This window comes from Bubalus kerabau, chromosome 17, assembly GCF_029407905.1.
Source record: "Bubalus kerabau isolate K-KA32 ecotype Philippines breed swamp buffalo chromosome 17, PCC_UOA_SB_1v2, whole genome shotgun sequence".
Classification (NCBI taxonomy): Eukaryota; Metazoa; Chordata; class Mammalia; order Artiodactyla; family Bovidae; genus Bubalus; species Bubalus kerabau.
This window is the reverse complement of record NC_073640.1, coordinates 50281232-50306836: the sequence shown is the minus strand read 5'-3', so window position 1 is coordinate 50306836 and position 25605 is coordinate 50281232. Positions and strand designations below refer to the sequence as shown.

At 39.2% G+C, this 25605-nt stretch overlaps 1 protein-coding gene, 1 long non-coding RNA gene and 1 other non-coding gene across 3 annotated transcripts in view; 1 reads left to right on the top strand and 2 right to left on the bottom strand.

Moving 5' to 3' along the window:
- Positions 1–7603: 7603 nt before the first annotated feature.
- LOC129630640 (uncharacterized) overlaps positions 7604–25605 on the bottom strand; it is a 58565-nt gene continuing 40563 nt past the window's right edge. Inside the window, exons 7-13 of the mRNA XM_055551146.1 lie at positions 25231–25354; positions 22859–23038; positions 22595–22761; positions 18738–18750; positions 16619–16745; positions 15187–15279; positions 7604–12774 (exon numbers count right to left, since the gene is read on the bottom strand). Of these exons, the coding sequence (XP_055407121.1) occupies positions 11417–12774; positions 15187–15279; positions 16619–16745; positions 18738–18750; positions 22595–22761; positions 22859–23038; positions 25231–25354 (2062 nt within the window). The 3' untranslated portion in view covers positions 7604–11416. The remainder of the gene's footprint in view (positions 12775–15186; positions 15280–16618; positions 16746–18737; positions 18751–22594; positions 22762–22858; positions 23039–25230; positions 25355–25605) is intronic.
- LOC129632640 (U6 spliceosomal RNA) lies at positions 15617–15723 on the bottom strand. The gene has a single exon (XR_008704628.1). It is a non-coding gene; the product is annotated as a U6 spliceosomal RNA (small nuclear RNA).
- Positions 22678–25046, top strand: LOC129631984 (uncharacterized). The gene is made up of 3 exons (XR_008704251.1): positions 22678–22954; positions 24111–24209; positions 24415–25046. It is a non-coding gene; the product is annotated as an uncharacterized LOC129631984 (long non-coding RNA).

Below are 25605 nucleotides of genomic sequence, written 5' to 3'. Positions count from 1 at the left end.
TGATCACTGACCTAGAGCCAGACATCTGGAATGTGAAGTCAAGTGGGGCTTAGAAAGCATCACTACAAACAAAGCTAGTGGAGGTGATGGAATTCCAATTGAGCTATTCCAAATCCTGAAAGATGATGCTGTGAAAGTGCTGCACTCAATATGCCAGCAAATGTGGAAAACTCAGCAGTGGCCACAGGACTGGAAAAGGTCAGTTTTCATTCCAATCCCAAAGAAAGGCAATGCCAAAGAATGCTCAAACTACCGCACAGTTGCACTCATTTCACACACTAGTAAAGTAATGCTCAAAATTCTCCAAGCCAGGCTTCAGCAATATGTGAACCGTGAACTTCCAGATGTACAAGCTGGTTTTAGAAAAGGCAGAGGAACCAGAGATCAAATTGCCAACATCCGCTGGGTCATGGAAAAAACAAGAGAGTTCCAGAAAAACATCTATTTCTGCTTTATTGACTATGCCAAAGCCCTTGACTGTGTGGATCACAATAAACTGTGGAAGATTCTGAAAGAGATGGGAATACCAGACCACCTGCTCTGCCTCTTAAGAAATTTGTATGCAGGTAAGGAAGCAACACTTAGAACTGGACATGGAACAACAGACTGGTTCCAAATAGGAAAAGGAGTACGTCAAGGCTGTATATTGTCAGCCTGTTTATTTAACTTATATGCAGAGTACATCATGAGAAACGCTGGACTGGAAGAAACACAGGCTGGAATCAAGATTGCCGGGAGAAATATCAATAACCTCAGATATGCAGTTGATGGTGAAAGTGGAGAGTGAAAAAGTTGGCTTAAAGCTCAACATTCAGAAAACGAAGATCATGGCATCTGGTCCCATCACTTCATGGGAAATAGATGGGGAAACAGTGGAAACAGTGTCAGATTTTATTTTTGGGGGCTCCAAAATCACTGCAGATGGTGACTGCAGCCATGAAATTAAAAGACGCTTATTCCTTGGAAGGAAAGTTATGACCAACCTAGATAGCATATTCAAAAGCAGAGACATTACTTTGCCAACAAAGGCCCATCTAGTCAAGGCTATGGTTTTTCCTGTGGTCATGTATCAATGTGAGAGTTGGACTGTGAAGAAGGCTGAGCACCGAAGAATTGATGCTTTTGGACTGTGGTGTTGGAGAAGACTCTTGAGAATCCCTTGGACTGCAAGGAGATCCAACCAGTCCATTCTGAAGGAGATCGGCCCTGGGGTTTCTTTGGAAGGAATGATGCTAAAGCTGAAACTCCAGTACTTTGGCCACCTCATGCGGAGTTGACTCATTGGAAAAGACTCTGATGCTGGGAGGGATTGGGGGCAGGAGGAGAAGGGGACAACAGAGGATGAGATGGCTGGATGGCATCACTGACTCGATGGACGTGAGTCTGAGTGAACTCTGGGAGTTGGTGATGGACAGGGAGGCCTGGCGTGCTGTGATTCATGGGGTCGCAGAGAGTTGGACATGACTGAGCGACTGATCTGATCTGATCTGATAGCAACTGAACAACAGCAATTTAAAAAAATAATAAAAGTGGAAAACATGAAAGAAAACGTGAAAGGCAGTGTCAGAAATTCTAATGCCTAACAGAAATTCTAAAAGGAGAAACCAATAATAAGGAAGAAAAGGGAATTTTTAGGAATAAGAGAAAAAAAGCAGATAAAAAATTTTCTTGGGGGTGAAAAAAGACACAAATTTTCAAGTAAAAATTATAAAAGCTAAAATTTAAAGTACTCTTTCTTTTCCCAGGCCTACTTTTGAAAATGTTACATGCATTAATTATTTCTCAGAACAAGCTCTTTGTGTCAGTACTATTTTGATCCTGTGACAGACACAGAAACCCACAGAGGTGAAGCAACCTGTCCAAAGTCCCAGAGCAATTAGTAGAGGAGGCAGAATGCAAACCTGCTTTCTTTGCTAATAAAACTTTTTATTTTGACATAATATCAAACAGAAAAGTTGCAAAAACAGCACAAAGAATTTCTGTATACCCTTCACATAGATTTTATAAATGCTAACATTTACCACTTTTATTTTACAATCCTATTTTTGCCTGAACAATTGGAATTTTATTCAGAAAAGTGGGTTGCACACATAAGGCTGCTGCTAAGTCGCTTCAGTTGTGTCCAACTCTGTGCAACCCCATAGACGGAAACCCACCAGCTTCCCCCGTCCCTGGGATTTTCCAGGCAAGAACACTGGAGTGGGTTGCCATTTCCTTCTCCAATGTATGAAAGTGAAAAGTGAAAGGGAAATCGCTCAGTCGTGTCTGATTCTTAGCGACCCCATGGACTGCAGCCTCCTCTGTCCATGGGATTTTCCAGGCACATAAGGCTCCTTTCCCCTAAATCCTTCAGTATATACATCCTAAAAGCAGACATTCTCTTTCATAATTTCCATTATAATTATAAAAATTATGAAATTTACATGCATATAATACTTTTAATATTTACCTTATTCAAATTCACAATTGTTCAAATAAAGCCTTTATAGAAAAAATTTTTTCTGGTCCGGGATCATATATTACAGTTGTCATGTCTCTTTGGTCTCCTTTAACTTGAAACAGTTCCTCACGTTTGATCCTTCTTGACAGTGACATTTTTGAAGCGTAAAGGCCAGTTGTAGAACATTGCTTGAATTGCATTTTTATGTGATTTCCTTATGATTAAATTCTGGTATGCCCTTTGTTAGGAATATCACAGGAGTTGCTCTGTTTTCCTGCATTATAACAGGAGGTACAGGATATCATTTTGTACCACAGTGGTTATGTTAACTTTGATTACCGGTTAAGGTGCTGTCTGCCCGGTTTCTTTACTGTAAAATTACTACTTTCCCTTTTGTAATCAATATTTGTGGAGACAGATTTTAAAATGGTATCAAATTCTATTTTCTCATCAAATTTTCACTCACTAGTTTGGCATACATTGATGATTTTTTTCCTTAATTTTATTTATTTCTTTTCTGGCTGCCCTGGGTCTTTGTTGCTGTGCAGGCTTTTCTCTAGCTGTGGCAAGCGAGGGGCTACGCTCTAGTTGCGGGGCGTGAACTTCTCATTGCAGTGGCTTCTCCTGTTGGGGAACATGGGCTCTATGGCGTGCAAGCTTCAGTAGTTGTGGCACATGGGCTCAGTGTTTGCGGCTTCCAGGCTCTAGAGCACAGGCTCAGTAAGTTGTGGCGCGTGGGCTTAGTCGCATGTGCGATCTTCCTGGACCAGGGATCAAATCTGTGTCCCCTGCACTGGCAGGTGGATTCTTTCACCACTGAGCCACCAGGGAAGCCCCAACATTGATGATTCTTAGCAGAATCAATGATTACTGTGATGGCTGACTGATGGTGATTTTCTAATTTCACCATGCCTTCTATTAATACATTAGTAAGTTGGCATTCTATTATTAAATGTATTATAGTCACTGGGTTAGTCAATGATTTTACTCAATCTATTACTATCATGACCTATTTTGATGCTCAGATTGTCCAGATTTGGCCAGTGAGAACTCCTTGAAATACTGTGATTTTCTGACATATTTCATCCATGTTTTGAGCACTTCCCTACTTTCTACTTCCACAGAATGTTCCAACCACATCTTATGTTTTCTCTGCTCAGCCTTTTATGCTGTTTCTCCAAGGAGCCCTTGTTCCTTGGATCTGGGTGCTGGATATTCTCATTGCTACAAAGTGTAATTGCTTCTATGTCCTTTCTGCTGGGGGACATACATATACACATTCCTATATTTCTAAGTTTATTTTTTTAAAACATCACTTTAAAAAGTGATACTCCCAATTGCGATCCAACACTACAGGATTCATTCTAGCCTCCTCCTCTCCATATTTAACTCCCTTCTCCAGCAACAATGAATTTGGCTCCTATTTATTTACTCCCATAATACTTTTTTGCCTGATTCTAGAATACATGAATTAGTTTCAGAATTACTAATCTATATAGCTGTGTAAACCAATCCTACTAACTAGAGTTAATTATTTGTTTACGGGTTCTTTTTGTTCTGTTTGTAGCCTGAGGAAATACAGTCAAATTGTCTTCAAAAGTTGCTTGCCTGTCTTTTTTCCCCGTTTAGTATGAAGGAAACATTTGTTTTTGCTTATGTTCCAACTTAAGGTCTCTCTTCTGTGATTCACTTAAAAAAACTGAACTATAGTTGATTTACAATATTGTGTTAGTTTTAGGTGTACAGCAAAGTGATTCAATTATTTATATATATATATTTTTTTTTTCAGATTACTTTTCATTAGAGGTCATTACAAGATATTGAATACAGTTCCATGTGCTATACAGCAAATCCTTCTCTATTTTATATATAGTGGTACACACTTGTTAGTCCCATACTCTTTATTACTCCCTACTTTTCCCTTTGGTTGTTACTTTTAAAATTTGCAAAACATTCATATGGTCCCCAAAGTAAACACACACACACACACACACACAGAATGTATCACTTCCCTATCCCCTCATGTACTAAAATTCCCTGTGTATTTGGGTCTATTTATGGAATTCTGTTCTATTTCACTGGTCTGTTCATGCATGAGTACCAGTGTTTCAATTATAGGGACTTTTCAGCATTTTTCATTCTCCTTGGACTAGTATCCCCTTTGAATCTTTTCTTTTGCAGTGTTAGTCAGGCTATTCTTACATAAAACCTGTATTGCTACCACTATGGGTACTTTATACACTTCAGATGAAAAGATTAACTAAATTGTTCCCCTTCAGTAATTCTCTTTCCCAGTATATTTTCTCTTCGTGACCCTTATCAATATCTGAAGTTTTATAAGTTAGGTAGTCACTGGTTGTCTGCTTTCCAGATTTTTTTGGAGATTGGGGATCTTGTAATAAACAAATGTAAAAAGATGCTCAACTCCTTATTTACCAAGAAAATACTAAAGCACATACCAGAAATGGGGCTGTAAGGTTGAACGGGTTGTAAACTGGCACTACAATGATATTCTCTCTCTTTTTTTTGATGTGGACCATTTTTGAAGTCTTTACTGAATTTGTTACAATACTGCTCTTTTTTATGTTTTGGTTTTTTGGCTGCAAGCATGTAAGATCCTGGCTACTAGGGATCGAACTCACACTTCCTGCATTGGAAGGTGAAGTCTTAACCCCTGGACTGTCAGGTAATTTCCCCAACGTTCTCTTCTATGGTAATATCTAGTGAGGATGAGAGTGAACATAACCTGTGACTTACCAATCTCAGAGAAAACCTTGCTTATGAATAGCAAGAAACATATATCCAATAAGATATTTTTTAGTGAGAAATTATATATAACCTAAATATTGACCAATAAAAGGCCTAAATACATATTGTGTATTTAGAACAGGGCTAGGAGTTTCCAATTCTACTGAAAAGCACCATGTTAAATCCAAAATAAAGCAAGCAGCTGTTTGGACAGCATGCTGTGAGTTGCTTTCCTCACCAGATAACCATACACCTGCCATAATGCTGACATTTCCATCCCTGAAGCCTCTCTTTTTTGGTGAGGGCAACATCTGCCAAAGTGGAATTACATCTACAATAGGTATTGGGAATGGGAGTTCTATACTGAAGTATAAAATACATTGCATTAGATAAAATAAAACACTTCATAGTCTTTTCATAGGCACTTAATGTGATTTTTTTCCCCCTCAAGAAATACAAAACACAGCACTCTCATGCTTTGGCCACCTGATGCGAAGAGCTGACTCATTGGAAAAGACCTGGATGCTGGCAAAGATTAAAGGCAGGAGAAGAGGACGACAGAGGACAAGATGGCTGGATGGCATCACCGACTCAAGGGACATGAGTTTGAGCAAGCTCCCGGAGATGGCGAAGGACAGGGAGACCTGGCATGCTGCAGTCCATGGGGTTGCAGAGTCGGATATGACTGAGCAACTGAACAACATGCTTATTAGACCACAAAATCATTTTCTGTAAGAACCATTAAGTAGCAGTGTCTTGTGGAACATACTTTAAGAAATTTTGAGTTAATATACTGTGCCCAAAACACTTCTATTAACAAGAAAATGTTATCAGAGAGAAACACACTGACTTGTTAGAAAAACCTAATTTTATTATAGCACCTAAAATACTTGTGTTACATTTTTGTGTAAACACTGTGCACTGTCTACAAATTAAAAGCATTTTGAAATCATGAGTAGGAGAGATTTGCTATTCTAAATGATGAATGATTATTCAGTGACATCTAGCCAGTCTGCCCACTTTAAGCAAAATGTACCTAGAGGTACGAGTCAATATGAGTGGCATTAGTTTGACTGAAAATAAAATAAATCTCTTTATTATGGTACTACTCATTTTCTCCTGTTGAAGGTATTAATTTTTAAGTATTGAATGCCTATTTTTCATTCCTTAATGAGGCTAACACAAACAACAAAAAGAAGAGAAGCAATCTAAAAGATAACTGGGGCTGGATCATGTCATTTCCCCCAACACTGTCACATTGCTCAAGTTAGAAAACCTAAAATCTGGATGCCTAACTAAATCACAAAAGGTCAGGCCCCAGGTATTCCTGGTAAACCATTTTATGGTTTATAATTGTTTTATTAGACTACTGAGTTCAATTTACTTACCTCTTTTTGGAATGTATCCATGTATCTCAAATGATACTGATCTAGATTTTGCTTTTTAGGAGTTATCCTCATCTAATTTTATTATTGGGATATTTGCCTTGTAGAATGATTCTGAAAAATTTTGTTAGAGATTATCTGTTCTTTAAAACTTTCTTGCCTGCAAAACTGTTGACCCTAGTTTTTTAAAAAACAAGAGCATAACTATATTTATTTTCCCTCGCCTACAGATCTCTTACATTATAAAACCTATGTTACAAAATCTATAAATTATAAATTGTTTAAAATATAAAATAAATAAAATATAAAGTAGATTGTTCAGGTTTTCTATAGGATCTTGAGTCAACTTTGATCATTTAGGTTTCTCTAAATAGTTCATTCTCCTTATTTTTATACATAATGAAATATATGTATATTATAGTACATTCATGAACTTAAAAATTTTTTAATCTCTTTGATATACGTAGCTGTTCACAATTCCCATACATAAGGCTGTAACTGAATCATCTTTTTCCCCTCAATAATAACTGTTGATTCTATATTAATGGTCTTTTCAAGGAGAATATTCTTGGATAAAATCTAGTTTCTTATTCTACTTATACTTTTAAAAAATTGTATTTTTACCTTTATTGTATGAATTACTTCCTGCTATATACCTTAATTTAAAAAAAATTGTTTTCTGGGAATTCTCCAACAGTCCAGTTTTAGGACTTCTAGGGTTAGGGTTAGGGTTAGGGTTAGGGGTTAGGGCTAATCCCTGGTGGGGGAACTAAGATTGCACAACCCATGCAGTGTGGCCAAAAAAAAATTTTTTTTCTGGATTCAGCTAAATGCTTTTTTTTCAGTACATTTATCAACTTCCTGCTCGACAGGCACAGTAGGTATGGTAACAGAGTGCTGAACTAATTCTCAAGGCAGGTTTTCTAAATGCATCAAGGTTACTATTTTTCTACCAAGTAGCGTTTTAGTGACTTCCCACAAATTTTTACCTGGAGGTATTAAATGATCATTTATCATGAATAGATTAAAATTTCATATTTTCTACTTAAACACACACTTTATTATGGAAATTTTTAAAAATATGCAAAGGTAGTAAGAATAGGACAATGAACCCTATGTTCCCATTATTCAAGCTTCAACAATTAGCAACATTTTGCTGATCTTATTTCATCTATCCTTTCCACTTTTCACTTTTCTTCAGTATTAAAAGCAAATTATACACGACATAATTTTACCTTTGAATATTTCAGTATGGATCTCTAATGCATAAGGATTTGTACACACACCCAAACCCATGTCATCATCATGTCTAACAAATGAATTCTTGTGTTGTTTAGTTACTAAGTCATTTCTGACTCTTTTGCAACCCCATGGACTGTAGCCTGCTAGGCTCCTCTGTACTTGGGATTTTCCAAAAGAATATTGGAATGGGTTGCCATTTCCTTCTCCAGGGGATCTTCCTGACCCAAGGATTGAACCCGTGTCTCCTACATTGCAGGAGGATTCTTTACTACTGAGCCACCTGGGAAACCCAACAAATGAATAAAAATCATTCAATACCCATCCTAGGTTTACCTTTTCACAATAATTTTTTTTTTAATTTGCTTGTCAGAATCAGGATTGTATTGAATATATTTTCTTATTTTCTGTATTCTCAATGTTGGCATTTAGAGACTTGATCTTGGAGCAACTAGCCCTTCTAGAGATAGCAAATTCCTTGACAAATGGCTCCCCTGTAAGCATGCTTTGATATACAAACCAACGAATCCAAAGTTGAAACCCCTTTACCAAACATCTCCTTTAGCAAACTCTCAGACACCAAGCCAATATTCTTCCTGTTCTGAATCACCCCAGAGCCAACCAAGTACTGGACAACTAAGGACCACCGGCTGTAGCTCTGAGTCCACAAAATTATTCAATCTATCTAGTCCTAAACTTGCTCAATGTACCTACCTGGCATCACATCACCCATTCCTTCCTGGGAAAACTCAAGTAAAGTTTCTGAGTCATGTGCTGCCCTTTCCTGCCTTCTGCCTCCTAACAGGACTAGCTGCTTCTTCCATGTGGTCCTATATGCATGCAGTGCTTCCTGTTAGTAGAAATCTCTGCCAATAAGCTTCTTTCTTCATGATAATCATTTCCATGTCTTCACATCTTACCATACCAGATTAAAGCAAATCCTGGGTACATTTTAATACAAGCATCTCAATGCATTGCATACACTGTATTCAATTAACATATCTCTTAAGTCTCTTTTAATTTGTAAAATTGTTTTTATTGTCTTATCATATATTGGTTAAGAAAGTAGGCCTCTTATTTTGTTGAATTTCCCACATTGTGGATTTGGCTGTTAGCTTTGTGTCATTAATTTGTTCATTTATTTCTCAAGTTTCCTGAAAACTGGTAGGTTTAGAGACCAAATTACACTTCTGAATCAATATTTTGGACAAGAATATGCCACAGGTAGTATTGCATCCATTGCATTGCATCAAGAAGCAATTAGTTCTGCTGATTTAGAGATGTTACTATTGATTACTGGGTTGTCATTCTGCCCCATCCATTAAAATCTTCCTATAATCTTTCACCTAATGGTTTTCATACCCACTGATATCATCAAGATCCATAAGTAAAAAGTGTGATTGCTTGGATTCTATCATTCCTTTGACCTTTATTAGCTAGAATTCTCTAATAATAAAGAACTTTCCTTCACCAACTTCTGGTTGTCTTATCTAGTCCATAAAGGAAATATATAGTTCATAAAGGAAAGGTAAGATAAGTGTTCCATTTTCCTTGTTTATTAATAAATGCCCTAATGTGCTCTGTAACTGATCAATGCATTTGATCAGAAAAAAAAAAAGAAGCTAGCAAAGGCTATAGCAATCACAACAAAAGGACACAGGATCCAAGCTGAGGGAATCCCCACTGGCTGAAGATAATATTAATTTGAGCATTTTTAAAAAAGGCCTCAATGGATTTTTTAAAAGTGATACCGGACTTAGAGGTGATTTTTAATTTCCAAATAGTTTCTTTTTATCTTATCCTTTAATACTTTAATTGAAGTATAGTTGATTTATAATACTGTGTTAGTTTTAGGTGTACAGCACAGTGATTCAGTTTTATATATATGTACATATATATATACACGCACATATGTGTATATATATAGTGTATTCACATATATAGTGAATATATATATATTTTTTTAAAATTATTTTCCATTATAGGTATTATAAGATATTGAATGCAGTTCCCACTGTTATACAGTAAATCCTTGTTGTTCACCTATTTTATATATGGTAGTGTGTATCTGTTAATCCCATACTTCTGATTTATCCCTCCATTTCCCTTTTGATAACCATGCTTGTTTTCTATGTCTGTGAGTCTTTCTGTTTTGTAAGTAAGTTTATTTGTACTATTTTTAGTTTCCACATATAAATGATACAATATTTGTTTTTCTTTGTCTGACTTACTTCATTTAGTACGATAATCTCTAGATCCATCCAACCTTCGTCAATTTTAAATCAAATTTATACTGAGGCAGAGAACATACGATTGTAGAATATCTTCTCTTTTTTGCTTGTTTGGTTTTTTTCGGTCATGCCACATAGCGTGTAGTTCCCTGACTACAGATGGAACTCGTTTCCCCTGCAGTGAAAGTGCAGAGTCTTAACCACTGGACCACCAGGTGAGTCCCTAGAATATCTTTTTTATGAACAAATTGAAAAAGAACTTACTTTCAAGTATTTTAGCAAGAATAAATTGGGACTTTCCCTGGTGGTCGAGTGGCTAAGACTCTACACTCACAATGCAAGTGGCCCGGGTTTGATCCCTGGTTAGGGAACTAGATCCCACATGCCACAACAAGAGCTCACATACTGCAGCTAAGAACTAGGGTAGCCAAATAAATAAATAAATAATATTTAAAAAATTAATAAGTTATCTGACATTCAATAACTGATGAGTGTTGATAGAAGGCATTTCTATATTCATCGTGCTCATAGTCTTTCATATGGATTTTCAAGACAGTAACATAATAAAATTTAGTAGCTTAAAATAATAACCATTGTATCTCATGATTGTGTGGGTCAGGAATTTGGGTAAGGGCTCAGTTGGTCAATTTTTTTTGTTCTACATGGCATCAACTGAGGTCACCAGTAGGAACTCAGCTGATGGCTGGTCTGGAGCATCCAAACTGTTTACCCAAATATCTGGTGTTTTCGTGGGCATATCTGGAAGACGGCACAGCAGAGTGCCTCTCCTTCTTTATGTAGTCTCAGGGCCTTTTCATGTGGTGTCTTCAGCAGAGTATCCAGACTTTTTAACTTAACAGTTTAAGGTCTCAACTTGAGAGAGTATTCCAAGAGATGAGGTAAAATCTACCAGTAAAATCTGGGTCCAGAAACTAGCACAGCAGTACTTCTACTATTCTACTGCTCAAAGCAGTCAGTTGACCCAGATTCACAGGGAAAGCATGTGGATTTTACTTCTTGACAGATGGAGTGTCAAATAATTTGCAGCAATTTTTACTCTGCCACGGTATTATAATTTTACAAATGAAGAAATTATAGTATGGAGCAGTTAAGCATCTTGTTCAGTGTAACACAAGTAGGAAAGTGATGGGCTAGAGATGACAATAAATGTCTTCCCCACATTTGTTATATTAGTGAGTTTGTAGAATAAATGGGAAGATTCTCAGATCTGAGTGATGGTGGAATACATTAAATTAACACATTCTGTTAATGATATAACCCCCCTTATGCCAAGTCAGGTGCATGAATGAAGCAAAAGGGACTAATTACTATATTCACAGACTGTTCTACAACACAGGACTGAAAAAGCATTCTCATATTTTTACATTATGAATTTTCAGATGATGGGTAAGGTGTGAATGTTGTCTAAAGGCCTTCTTACATTCCTTACATTCATAGGGTTTCTCACCAGAATGAATTCTCAGATGTTGAATAAGAGATGAATTAAGTCTAAAGGCTTTCCTACATTCCTTACATTCAAAAGGTTTTTCACCAGTATGAATGCTCTGATGTAGAGTAAGTTTTTGGCGCAATCTAAAGGCCTTCCCACATTCCTTACATTTATAGGGTTTCTCACCAATATGAATACTCTGATGTTGTGTAAGTTGTGAGAGTAGTCTAAAGGCCTTCCCGCATTCCTTACAGTCATAGGGTTTAACACCAATATGAATACTCTGGTGTGAAATAAGTTGTGAGTAACGACTAAAGGCCTTCCAGCATTCCTTACATTCATAAGGTTTCTCACCAGTATGAATTCTGTGATGAAGAATAAGATGATAACCACGACTAAAAGTCTTTCCACATTCCTTACATTCATAGGGCTTCTCACCAGTATGAATTCTCTGATGGAGTGTCAGTTGTTGTCGTACTCTAAAGGCCTTCCCACATTCTTTACATTCATAGGGTTTCTCCCCAGTGTGAAGTTTGTGATGTACTCTAAGGCCAGACCCACACAAAAAGGCCTTCCCACATTCTTTACATTCATAGAGTTTGTCAGCAATATTAAGCTTCTGATGTCGAGTAAGATGTGCATACTGCCTAAAGGCTTTCCCACATTCTGTACATACATACGGTTTCTCACCAGTATGAATCCTCTGATGGAGAGTAAGTTGTCCACGAACTCTGAAGGCCTTCCCACATTCTTTACATACATAGGGTTTCTCACCAATATGAATTTTCTGATGTACTCTAAGTTCTGGGCCACACATGAAAGATTCCCCACATTCCTTACATTCATAGAGTTTTTCACCAGAATGAAGTCTCTGATGTCGAGTAAGATGTGCCGTCTGTCTAAATGCCATCCCACATTCCTTACATTCATAAGGTTTCTCACCAGTATGAATTCGATGATGAAATGTAAGTTGTTGGCGGACTCTAAAGGCCTTCCCACATTCCTTACATTCATAGGGTTTCTCGACATAATGAATTCTCTGACGTGAGGAAAGAGATGAGCGTTTTTGGTAAGGGGACATTTTTTGAGATGTGATTTTCACTTGGTCGAAATATTCCTCTTGTCCTTCAAATCTTCTTTTGGACTCCCAATCATTTCTTAAAATGAAGCTCTTAAGGCCATGGTTTTTAATTCTTTCCATTATTTTCCACTGGGATAAGTTTATTTCATAAATGTCATTTTCTGAGGATAACTTCTTGATCTCATAGTTGGTCTCTAAATCTGAAAGAAAACAAGAGAGCAAACACATGGTTTTTCTTTTTCTAAAAGAAGTAAATCTGGACTTCCCTGGTAGTCCAGTGGTTAAGAATCCACCTGCCAATGCAGGGGACATGGGTACAATCACTGGTCTGGGAACTAAGATCCTGCAAGTCACAGGGCCGCTAAGCTGATGTGCCACAACTACTCAGCCTGTGCTCTAGGGCCTGCAAGCTGCAACTACTGAGCCTGTGTGCTGCAGCTACTAAAGCCCATCGCCTAGAGCCTGTGCTCTGCAATAAGAGAAGCCACCACAACTGTAGGCCACTCAATGCAGTGAAGAACAGCCCCTACTCACTGCCACTAGAGAAAGCCCACACACAGCAACGAAGACCTAGCGCAGCAAAAAATAATAAATTTTAAAAAATATATAAACTGCAGCAGGTAATATTTTTAAAAAAGAAGTAAAATTTCTCTTGTAGAAATAAAAGACAACTAAAGTACTACCCAATGAAATTCTAAAAATAGCTACACAATTTGGAAAAAAAAAAAACAAAAGGCAGTACCAGTAAAATCAAAGTTCATGTAGGAAAGTAAGATTGGTGATAAAGTAAACATTTTAAATCTATGGTTCTCATATTGAGACCATGAATCAGAATCACAAGGGCTTTTTTTACAAATATTATGATTTAGATACCACCTAAACCACATGGATCAGATTCTACAGTCCTAGACAGTAATATATTTAATATTCCCCTCAGGATCATTCTGATGGAGAAAGACTGAAAATTCATACTTAAATTTTTTCAACAATTTCTCTTTATTCTTAGAATAAAATCAAACTTGTTGTTAAAAGACCTCTGCTTACCTATAATACATCACCTCAAACCACTGTTCTCTTTACTGCTACCAGGAGAAGCCACAACCCACTTCAGTATTCTTGCCTGGAGAATCCCATGGACAGAGGAGCCTGACAAGCTACAGTCCATGGGGTTGGAAAGAGCTGGACATGACTTAAGCAACTGAGCACACATGTACACACAGCAAACTTTTCAGATCTTAGAACATATTCCCACTTACTTTCAGCGTATTTTTCAGTCTGCTCTATTTCCCAAAATCTTCTGTTTGGGCTATTTGCATGGCTGACCCCTTCTCACTCTGAGGTCTTAGATTAAGTCACTCTAAGGCTGACTCTACTGACGGCATCTAAAGCTATGTCCCTATTACACAGTTGACCCTTGAAAAACATGGGTTTGAACTGCACAGGTCCACTTATACATGAACTTTTTTCAATAAATATACAAACATATATGTGTAGAATATTGTGTACAAGATGTGTATTGAAGTGGATAGGCTATCCTTACATAGGCATAAGGTGAGTGATATTTAATACAAAATTAATGTGTTAGCTTTCTTACTGTTTTATAACTTTGCTTTCAAAGAATCACATTACTGTACACAATGCTTCTCTCTCTCGTAATTAGAGAAACCGTATATCAGCCTACCATCACAGGTAAGTGGTTTTGTAAAAAATGTTTTCAATACATTTTATAAATAGGACGGTAATACTATATGCCATAAGTTTTATGCTGATTCATTCATTACTGTACAGGCTAGGCCACTATTAAGCATTCATATCAATTATACTAGGCTACCATAAAGTAATCATATTGCTCCTTCTTCATTATTGATGCATGAGTTATTATATCTGTAAATAAATACTAATTTTTTCACATTATCTTTTCATTTTAGATGTCCAGTGTTAGTAATACATTAATACCTACTGTGTTTTATATCATATAAGACAATATTGATGTAGGTTCTGACAGACAATTTATCTTATAAACAAACAACATAAACCTATGGTATCAATAAATATAGTACAGCACTATAAACGTATTTTCCTTTATTATTTTCTTAATAATATTTTCTTTTCTCAAGCTAATCTTATAAGAATATAGTATATAATATATATAACATATAAAATATGTGTTAATCAACTGTTATTGGTAAGGCTTTTGATCAACAATAAGCTATTAGTAGTTCAGTGTGCTGCTGCTGCTAAGTCACTTCAGCCGTGTCCAACTCTGTGCAACCCCATAGACGGCAGCCCACCAGGCTCCCCCATCCCTGGGATTCTCCAGGCAAGAACATTAGAGTGGGTTGCCATTTCCTTCTCCAATACATGAAAGTGAAAAGTGAAAGTGAAGTCGCTCAGTCGTGTCCGACTCTTAGTGACCCCATGGACTGCAGCCTACCAGGCTCCTCCGTCCATGGGATTTTCCAGGCAAGAGTACTGGAGTGGGGTGCCATTGCCTTCTCCACGGGGGTAGTCAAAAGTTATATGTAGATTTTTGCCTATGCTGGGGGTCAATACCCTAAACTTTGGGTTGTTCATACATATATATCAACATAGATCTTTTGGCTCTTACTCACCTGGATATTGTCTTCTTCCTTTCCTCACTACTTTCCAGGGCTCTTTCCCTTGTTCTAATAAGGAAATCACATCTGGTTTAGAAATGAAACATCCTGGACAGAAGGAAAGAAATATAAGGTGACATGGAATAATAATAATTTCAAAATTACTTTCATTCAGTCTTGGTTAAATTTTTAATAAACTATAGGTCAAATTGTAATTGATAAAGCCTTTAGAACAAAGAAAAATAAGATGATTAAAAAAATCATGTTAAAATTACATAAGAAATGGAGCTTATAGAGGAAAGAAAAAGGTCTTATTTTAATTTATATTCACACAAGTACTCCTTTTCTTTTTTTTTTTTTTTCCTCAGAATAATATTTTATTTAGTCGTTTGTTTACAACTGAAACTCTGGGGATTCAAAATTAACATCCTTGCCCGTGAGCTTCAAAAATATGGAACGCTTCACGAATTTGCGTGTCATCCTTGCGCAGGGGCCATGCTAATCTTCTCTGTATCGTTCCAATTTTAGTATATGTGCTGCCGAAGCGAGCACAAGTACTCCTTTTCTTGAAAGCAATAGTGGTTGAGAGACTGTCCTGGTTCAATCTTGCCTCTGCCATATTCCCGTAGTGTGACCTTGGACAAGTTATTTCTATGCTTTATTTTCCTCACCTATAAAATAGGGATAATTATAGTACCTATCTTAAATGAATGTTCACATTGCCTAGAATATATACTAAGTGGTATATCTATTTTATTAGTTATTATTTATCACTGTTATTTTAATGAGAGAAAAAAGTTTCCTGAGGCATTTACTATTTTTTTTTCCTTGGGATATCCATACAACATTAAATGCAATGTTCTTGGATTTTTAACTTTCAGTCATACAAGTAGGTAGAAGCAAATATGTTTATCAACAAAAAGAAAAAAGTCTGAACTATAAATAAATCCAGTTGATACAACTTACTGTTTAAAAAATTATATCTTCTTCTGATAGCCAGAGAAAAGCTAAGATACTAGTTCTAGCTATTTGGGGCTTCCCACATGGCTCAGTGGTAAAGAATTCACCTGTCAAGCAGGAGATGTGCAGGAGACATGGGTTCAATCTCTGGGGCAGGAAGATTCCCTGCAGAAGGAAATGGCAACCTACTCCAGTATTCTTGCCTGGGAAATCCCATGGATAGAGGAGCCTGGTGGGCTGCAATCCATGGGGTCACAAAGAGTCGGACAGAGACTTAGTGACTAAACAACTATAGAAGGTCACAGAAGGATGGGGAAGATGAATATGCTTAATGAGTGTGCTCATTTCCAAACAAAAAGCTCAAACCATTCCCTTGAGAAAAGGGAGCAGATATTTAGTTTCTTAAAAAGTATTTCTAAAATTTCCAAAGAAGAAAGCTGATAGTACAGAGAACAGAGACTAAATTTCTAAAGGCAGATAAGCTTACCCAATGAGACCAAGTTGCTGTAGTTCTCCAACATTACATCTCTATACAAATCCCTCTGTTCCAAATTCAGGAATTCCCACTCTTCCAGAGAGAAGTCGATGGACACATCACTGAACATCACTGATTCCTGAAATGACGAACCATATAATACAAGTGAAATTAAAGAAAATTTGTTTTAAGATGGAAAGAGGGAAAAAAATGAAAGAGATACTGCTGGAAACCAATCAAGCAAACAGGTTTGGGCTAGAAACCTGTAACACTGAGAGTTAGGAAATGAGAGTGCCTGCACCAGAATGCCTATGGGTCCTTGACCAACTGTGTTTCTACAGATAAAGCCTTTTATATACTCTGGCATATCTTAACTACCCAAACACATACGGGAAAGGAAAAAAATTTTTCTAATTAAATGAAATACTCTATATAAGCCTTCTGCCTGTTCTATGTCTCCCTCACAAATTCTCGAGAAGTGTGTTCTTATACCCTTTCCTCTTAAAGAACAGATTGTTGCTTTAAAAAAAAAATGATGGTTTTATCCTTTTTAAAAAAAATTATGTATTTATTTTTGGCTACACTGGGTCTTCAGTACTGCACATGGGCTTTTTCTAGTTGTAGTGCAAGGGCATCTCTTTGTGGTGGCTTCTCTTGTTGCAGAGAATGGGCTTTACAGCACATGGGCTCAGTAGTTGTGGTGCACTGGCTTTGCTGCCCTACGGCATGTGGGTTCTTCCAAGACCAGGGATCAAACCAGTGTCCCCTGCGTTGCAAGACAGATTCTTAACCAATGGACCACCAGGGAAGCCCCGAGAACAGATTTTTTTTTAAGTTTTCCTGGTCATTCTAGTTAGAAAAGGATCTGAATACAATTAAAGAATTTCCTCCAAGGTCATCATTGAATCAGATCATATGCATTTACCCAGTTATGACAAATTCTTTAATGAACTTAAAATTGGTTGTATGCAATGGATATGTGAGACCTAATTATTATATACTCCAATATTTTTGTCTATGCAAAATTTTTAAGGTCCTCCTCAATTCTGAGGGGGAATTGAGGCCTGCATGTGCCTGCATGATCTTCTTTTCTGTCATTTTCTATCCCTCATTGTATGCATTCCATGTTTCTAAGTTAGAGGATAATGTAGATTCTGGATACCAATAATCCAGAAATACAAAGATGTCATTCTAGACTAGCTCATCCTGTTCTAATACAAATGATGTACAGCTCTTAGGGATTTCCAGAGAAGATACTTGATGTCTCTGCATACTAGACCCAACCATAACCCTACCTAGTCCTAAAAGCTACACAAAACAAGAGGAGATCTCAGCATATACTGAAGCTGAGGTCATATGTGCATGCTCAGTCACTCATTTGTGTCTGACTCTGCGATCCTTTGGACTGTAGCCCACCAGACTCCTCTGTCCATGGGATTTTCCCAAATAAGAATACTGGAGTGGGTTGCCATTTCCTCCTTCAGGGGATCTTCCTGACCCAGGGACTGAATTGCAGGCAGATTCTTTACCGCTGAGCCATCAGGGAAACCCTAGGCGCTAAGGTCAACCAATAGCAAATCTTACCTAATTACAAAACTCAAGTTTGGAAAAATTTAGTTTTCCTATGAGCAATCAAATCAGCCCATGCTCTCTCAACTACTCAAAAGAGATGGCCAAACATCTCCTTAAGGGGACTTCATTTCTGCTTCATCGCAGTTTTTAGCAGAAGACTGAGCACATATAAGAGATGCTGAGGGACTTCCCTAGTGGTCCAGTAGCTTAGACTCCATGCTCCCATGCAGGGGGCCTGGGTTTGATCCCTGGTCAGAGAATTAGATCCCACATGCTGCAACTAAAGGTCTCATGTGCTACAACTAAGACCCAGCGCAGCCAAAGAAATAATACTTTAAAAAAAGAGAGATGCTGAATGATTTGTTCTATGAATACGTGAACAATAACTGGAAAAAAGAGGACTCACAAGAAGGGCACTGTCCTATTTATTTGGCCTCATCTCTCATTGGATTTGGAGGAAATGGGTCCTTAGATGGGGCTCTGATAAGTAAGAAGTTTCAGGATAAATAAAAGTTCATAGGACCTTAATTTCCACAAGGTGAAAGAAACCGCAACTTACATGGGCCATGGTTTAGAAATTCAAGAACTGGTCAGTCCTCTTTGGGGTTTACTTCCCTGGAGAAGCCGAGTTCACAGAGGCCAGAGCTAAGGGGAGGGGAGAAAAAGGAGGCCATGAGATAAGATAGGCCTCAGAACTCTCAAAATGACTCAATTTAATACATTCTTTTTCTTCTCTGGACCTCCCCATCACACACACACACACACACACACACACACACAGAGGGAGATTTGAGGGAGTATGGACAAATCTAATCCCAACTTGTACATTTCAAGGGACCACATCATCTAAACCAGAATCTCTTCCAAAGTTTCACAAATCTGCTTAAATAGATACAAAGAGAGAAATTCTTAGGATCATCTCTAGCAGCCATTCAGTTCAGTTCAGTCGCTCAGTCATATCCAACACTTTGTAACCCCACGGACCGCAGCACACCAGGTTTCCCTGTCCATCACCAACTCCCAGAGCCCACTAAAACTCACGTCCATCATGTCGGTGATGCCATCCAACCATCTCATCCTCTGTCGTCCCCTTCTCCCGCCTTCAATCTTTCCCAGCATCAGGGTCTTTTCCAATTGACAAACTACTGCACTGGCAGCCCTGCCTGCCTGCTATCAGAACAATAACTTTCAGAATCCACTGGGCTCATCACTATTTTCAATCAGAATCATCTACATTGCTTCCTGTATGACTTCATTTGTCATTCTCTTTCTTACAACCTAGGGTGAAAAGGTCTGGATTCATTTTCTCAGCAGTTAGATAATAGCATATATATGTATCAAGAATTTTCACAAGGAAATGAAATAAAGGCATCCAAATTGGAAAGGAAGAATAAAACTACCTCTATTTGCCAACAAAATATTATATATAGAAAATCGTAAAGACGCTACCAAAAACTTCTAGAACTAATAAAAGAATTCAGTAAAGCTGCAGGCTACAAAATTAACATATAAAAGTCAGTTGTGAGACTTCCTTGGTGGTCCAGTGGTTAAGAATCCACCTGCCAATGCAGGGGTGGTTCAATTCCTGGTCCGGGAAGATTGCACTTGCCATGGGGCAACTAAGCCTGTGTGCCACACCTGCCAAAGCCCACATGCCCATGTTCCACAACAAGAGAAATCACTGCAGTAAGCCCATGTACTACAACTAGAGAGTAGCCCCCACTTGCCACAACTAGAGAAAGCCTGAACACAGCAGTGAAGACCCAGCATAGTCAAAAATAAATAAATTAAAAAAAATCTGTTGTGTATATCTACTAATAATGAACTATAAGAAAGAGAAACTAAGAAATAATCACATTTATAATTTTATGAAAAGATAAAATAACTAGGAATATATTTAACCATGGAGGTTAGAGACCTATACACTAAAAACTCTAAGACACTGATAAAAGAAACTGAAGATGACACAAATAAAAAGATATTCTATGCTCACAGATTATAAGAACATTGTTAAAATGTCCATACTACCCAGAATAATCTATAGACTAAACGCAACCTCTTATCAAAATTCCACTGGACTATTCTGTGGAACAAGAACAAACAACCCTAAAATCTACATGTAACAACAAAAGCCCCAAAACTGCCAAAGCAATCATGAGAAAAAACAAAGCTGGAGGTATCATGCTTCTTGATTTTAAACTATATTACAAAGCAATACTAATCAAAACAATATGATATTGGCACCCCCCCAAAAAACTAGACATATAGGTTGATGGAATAGAATAGGCAGCTCAGAAACACACAACGAAATATATGCAAGGAAGTTCTTCAAAGAATAATTTATAATAAAAAGAATACCAAACAATAGTCAACAAGCTAAATACATTATGTTCCACTAATATGATGGCATACTATACAATTATTAATAATAATGATACTGGTTCATATTAGTTAATGAAGAAAGTTATCCATGATAAACTGCCAAGTACATTAAGCAGACTAAACAGAACATGTACAATGTTGGGAGGTGACTGACTCTCACAAGTTTTAGTGGCTGGATCCAGGATGCGAATCTAATCTCTGACAGTTATCAACCAGGAAGGAGGCTTTGGACATGTTAATTTTCAGTGCCTCTGCTTCCTCACAGACAAACTGGAGAATAATAACAGTATCTATCTTATAGGGTTGTTGTTAACTGTTAATATAATAAAGAACTTAAAATGGCTTATTATAAACAATGAATAAAATGAAAAACATGACATGTCCATTCTATTTATTAAATAAAATCATCTTTAATACTTTTCATTACAATTTAAATTTTTTGATAAATTATCTTTAATAATTTAATACCAGAATACCCTTTTTTTCCTTACTAGTAAATTTTTTTGAGACTTTTCACAACTGCTTTTTCTTGGAGTATCAGTAAAGTTTAGAACTAGTTTTAAGAATGTTATTTTTCTTAAGTAACAGTTTTAGAAAACATGGATGTCTCCACAATCCTAAAACGTGTAAATTCTCACAAGGGGAAGTATCTGCCACATGGATATATGCACACAGGCACTGAAAGAGTTAGTCACTCAGTTGTGTCCGATCTTCACGACCCCGTGGACTGTAGCCCTACCAGGCTCCTCTGTCCATGTGACTGCCCAGGCAAGAATACTGGAGTGGGTTGCCTTTCACTTCTCCAGGGAATCTTCCCGGCCCAGTGAATGAACCTGGGTCTCCTGCATTGTAGGCAGACCCTTTACAGTCTGAGTAACTAGGGGAGCACCTATAGGCACTAGGGACGGGATATCAAGTTAAGGTACAGATCATACTGAGGAGAAGGAATCAAATGTTCCCAGGTCCTAAAAAATAAAAATGCATCTCACAGAACAAAAGGAAACACCCACTAGCCTCGACCTTGACTTCTAGGTGGGCAACAGCAATTCGTTTCTCCTCCTCAACACAGCCCTTTTCTTAGTTTGACAAGATGGAGGAAGAAGGGAATCTTAAGACAGGCCTTTTTCAGAGCCCAGCTCATCCAGGATGAATAGGGCAAGCCATGACCACATATGTCCCCACCACCCACCACCCACCACCCACCACCCACCACCCACCATGCCCGGAGTGAAGTGAAGTCGCTCAATCGTGTCCGACTCTCTTTGCGACCCCATGGACGGTAGCCTACCAGGCTCCGCGGTCCATGGGATTTTCCAGGCAAAAATACTGGAGTGGGTTGCCATTTCCTTCTCCAGGGTCTCTTCCCAACCCAGGGATCGAACCCGGGTCTCCTGCATTGCAAACAGACGCTTTACCCTCTCAGCCAAGCGTAAAAGTACTGACCCTTCCTAGGATTAGAGAAAAGCCAGGGTCACGGCTGTGCTGGACTGGAATCGAACTTCGGAGAGGAATTCCGCAGTTCTGAAACCTACAGTTGGAAGGTTTGGAGCTGTCTGCGAAAGCGTAGGTGGGTGGGTGAGTGAGTGAGTGTCCGTCCGGGCGCGCCCGCCCGAGGATGCAGTGCGGCGGGGTATGTGGGTGTGTGCGTGTGAGTGTGTCTGCGCGCGCCCGCCCGATGATGTAGTGTGGTGGGGATACTCCCAGGAGCCAACCTGGGGGCACGTTCAGTTCTAACGTTCTTATCCCAAGACTGGTTCAAGCCTTTTCGCTGGGAGTCTTTTCTCTGGATCTCAGATATCTGAATGGGGGGGCCATTACTCTAAGGCTGATAGAAAATTTCAGCTGTGACTCTGGGGTCGGAGTCACACAGTCCACCTCAACCTCCGGTCACACAAGAGGCTCTGAACCCGATTAAGTCACACAAACGCAAATCCACTAGTTCCGGCCTCACAACTGCACACAGTCCCGATGACACACCCCGGTTCAGTCACGCCCACAAACATCAGCACACCGTTATACCACCGCGGTTCTCACGCACACTCGCGGCTTGAGGTGCAGGGTTTCAGACACTTCGAGGTGCTGCAGCGCTTACCTTCCCTATCCTCATTCCCGGGCCGCAACGGCTTTCCTACCGATGGCCGGAACAAACGTTCTGAGCCAGAACTGGTCACCTGGGATGCCGAACCCCTCTCACGGTGATGCTAGGGGAAGAGAGGGCGAGACAGCTCAGGTCAGTTCACAGCCCCGGGGCCTAACGGGCCGCGCGCAGGGGTTGTTGGGAGCTCCGACAGCACGCACTGAGTGCGCAGGCGCGGTGGAGCCCCCAGAGGGCGGAGCCTCAGTGAGTGAGCTGATTTGAGTGCGAGGTGTCGTGTCGTAGGAGCCGGAGAGCCGGTCGGTACCCAGCGAGGGTGGGGTTCTCAGCTCTTTGTCCTGAGGAAGTCGCGGCAGGGCTTGGAGCTGGGCGGGGACGAACGACTGGCACAATAAAGGGGGATGATGTGCGTGCATAAATAGAAATTTCCGTGGGGCAAACCAAGGAGGTCTGTGATCGAGGACCGCGCTTGTGTATCTATCTTTGGAGTAGTTCTGGATGCGATTTTTTCACTGAATGTAACTTGTGTTTGAGATGGAGCGACTGCGGGGATTGGAATGCGGCTTAAAGAAGATTTTAGGACTGGAATTGTGTCGAGTGGTGTGGGACTAAGACTGTGGGGACCTGTGAGATAGTGGGACTTACTGTGAGAGTGCCTGAGGTTGCATTTCTGTGAACGTGTCTGTAATGTGACTCTGTTTTGATAGATTTGTTTCTCTTGGGCGTTGTTTACAGACCGTGGATGTGAGTCATTCAATGTGTGTCTGAGAAACGACATGCCTGATTATGTGGTCAGTGTGTGTGCTTCTGGTATGTTCTTGCAGGATTGTGAGGAGGTGGCTGTCTGCATGATTGGATGTGACCAACAGCCTCATTCTTCTCAACTCTGAAATAAATGTCACATCTTAAAGGAGCATCAGCTTCACTGAAGGATTTTTCTGGGAAATTATTTTATATTTAATCAGGTTTATTAGGGAGAAAAATGCAAATAAGCATTACCTATTTTACAGTATATCCCGCTTACACAGAGTGTTTAAAAGGTAACTTGAAATAATTCTTTTCCTGTGCCATCAATAAATTCTGTAATTAATTATAACCCAGCAAATATATAAAAATCCATAAGCAAGAGAAAAAGGAGTGAAAAAGGAAAGCTCCATTTTATAGGAGGATGCCAGCTAATAAGTTTGTTTTACAAGACTGTGAACTCTGCTTCAAACACATTTACAATATTTGGTTTTGATGAGGATTTTGTATAGTATGGTGTCTTCCTTTAAGTTCATTTTATTGCCTTCTCTCATGTCACCTATCACCTGCAGTTAGGGAAGATAGTGACATTGTTAAAATGAACACATCTTCATGACATGAAGGCTAGCCATTGGTGGGGTAATATTTTAACACAGTTTATCGGGCAATACTGAGTTTTCTTTGAAATCAGTCTCTGATTTTTTTCCTTAGGCTTAATGTTTGCCTTGCCTGATGGTGACCAGCTAGCAGAGCCTCTCTTCTTTAAAGAGCCTTGACACTCACCGTGTCACTTGCATTGGTGGAAAAAAGGTACCCAGGGAATAAGTTTTCCAAAGCAGGGCAATAGGTGGGTGGATGAGTAATTACAAAAGACGTGCTGGCAGCTTGTATGCATTCTCAAATGCACTTCTACTGGGGTGAGGGCTTAAAGCCTGTGTGGTTTCTGGGTCCTTATCCAGGGAGTTGTTGTTCAGTAGCTAAGTCGTGTCTGACTCTGCGACCCCATGGACTACAGCACACCAGGCTTCTTTGTTATCCTTATCCATCAGAGGGCAGACAGAAAAAGTAAGAACTACAATCCATGGCCTCCAGAAAGAAAACCACAATCACAGAAAACTAACCAAAATGATCACATGGATCACAGCCTTGTGTAACTCAATGAAACTATAAGCCAAGCCATACCATGCAGGACCACCCAAGATGGATGGGTCATGGTGGAGAGTTCTGACAAAATGTGGTCCACTGAAGAAGGGGATGGCAAACCACTTTGGTATTCTTGCTTTGAGAACCCCATGAACAGTATGAAAAGGCAAAAAGATATGACACTGGAAGATTGTTGGGAAGCGTAGTGCAAAATAGCCGTAAAAGGAGAAAGTCCTTGGGAAAATGGCGAAGGGCCAGAAGTACTCGGCTTTGCACTGCGGACAGAAAAACATCTCCTGCCTTTGGTTATGCTCGGCGCCAAGAGTTAATAATAAATAGGGATGTTACTTGTGAGAGCGGGTTATGGGATAAGCCCATGAGTCATTTAGAGCGCACTGTCCTTGAAATGTTTTTACTGATTATGTGTTAACTCCGCATGCGCTCTGCTGGCCGTATACTTTAAGCTCTTTGTTCCTGCTTCTATAAAAAAGCTTGACTGCAGAAATAAACTTGTCAGTCCTTGCAGGAGACTGTCCAAGTGTCATTCTTTCAGGTTCGTCGCTTCCAAGTCCCGGGGAAAAAAATCCCCAACAGAAAATGAGCTTCCCAGGTCGGTAGGTGTCTAGGGAGGGAGGCACTGATCACTCCTTAGGTATAGATTGCCCAGTCCAACCTTATATTTGCTTACTAAGGAGTTCTGCTCCCAATTCCAATGTCTGGGTGTATGTGTGGGTTGAGTTCCCCACACCACCAAGCGGTTTTCAGACACCAGGTGGGTGTCTGCAATTTGACTGAATTCTGACTCTGTGTACCTGGAGATAGTGTCAGATTTCAGAGGTTAAGGACTCAGTCCTATACCTCCCCACCCCCAACTTTGTGTCTGTGACTCTTTTGTGACCCCATGGACTGTGGTCCACCAGGCTCCTCTGTCCATGAGATTTCTAGGCAAGAATACTGGAGTGGGTTCCCATTTCCTTCTCCAGGGGATCTTCCTGACCCAGAGATCATATCCAAATCTCCTGCATTGGCAGGTGCATTCTTAACCATTGAGCCACCAGGGAAA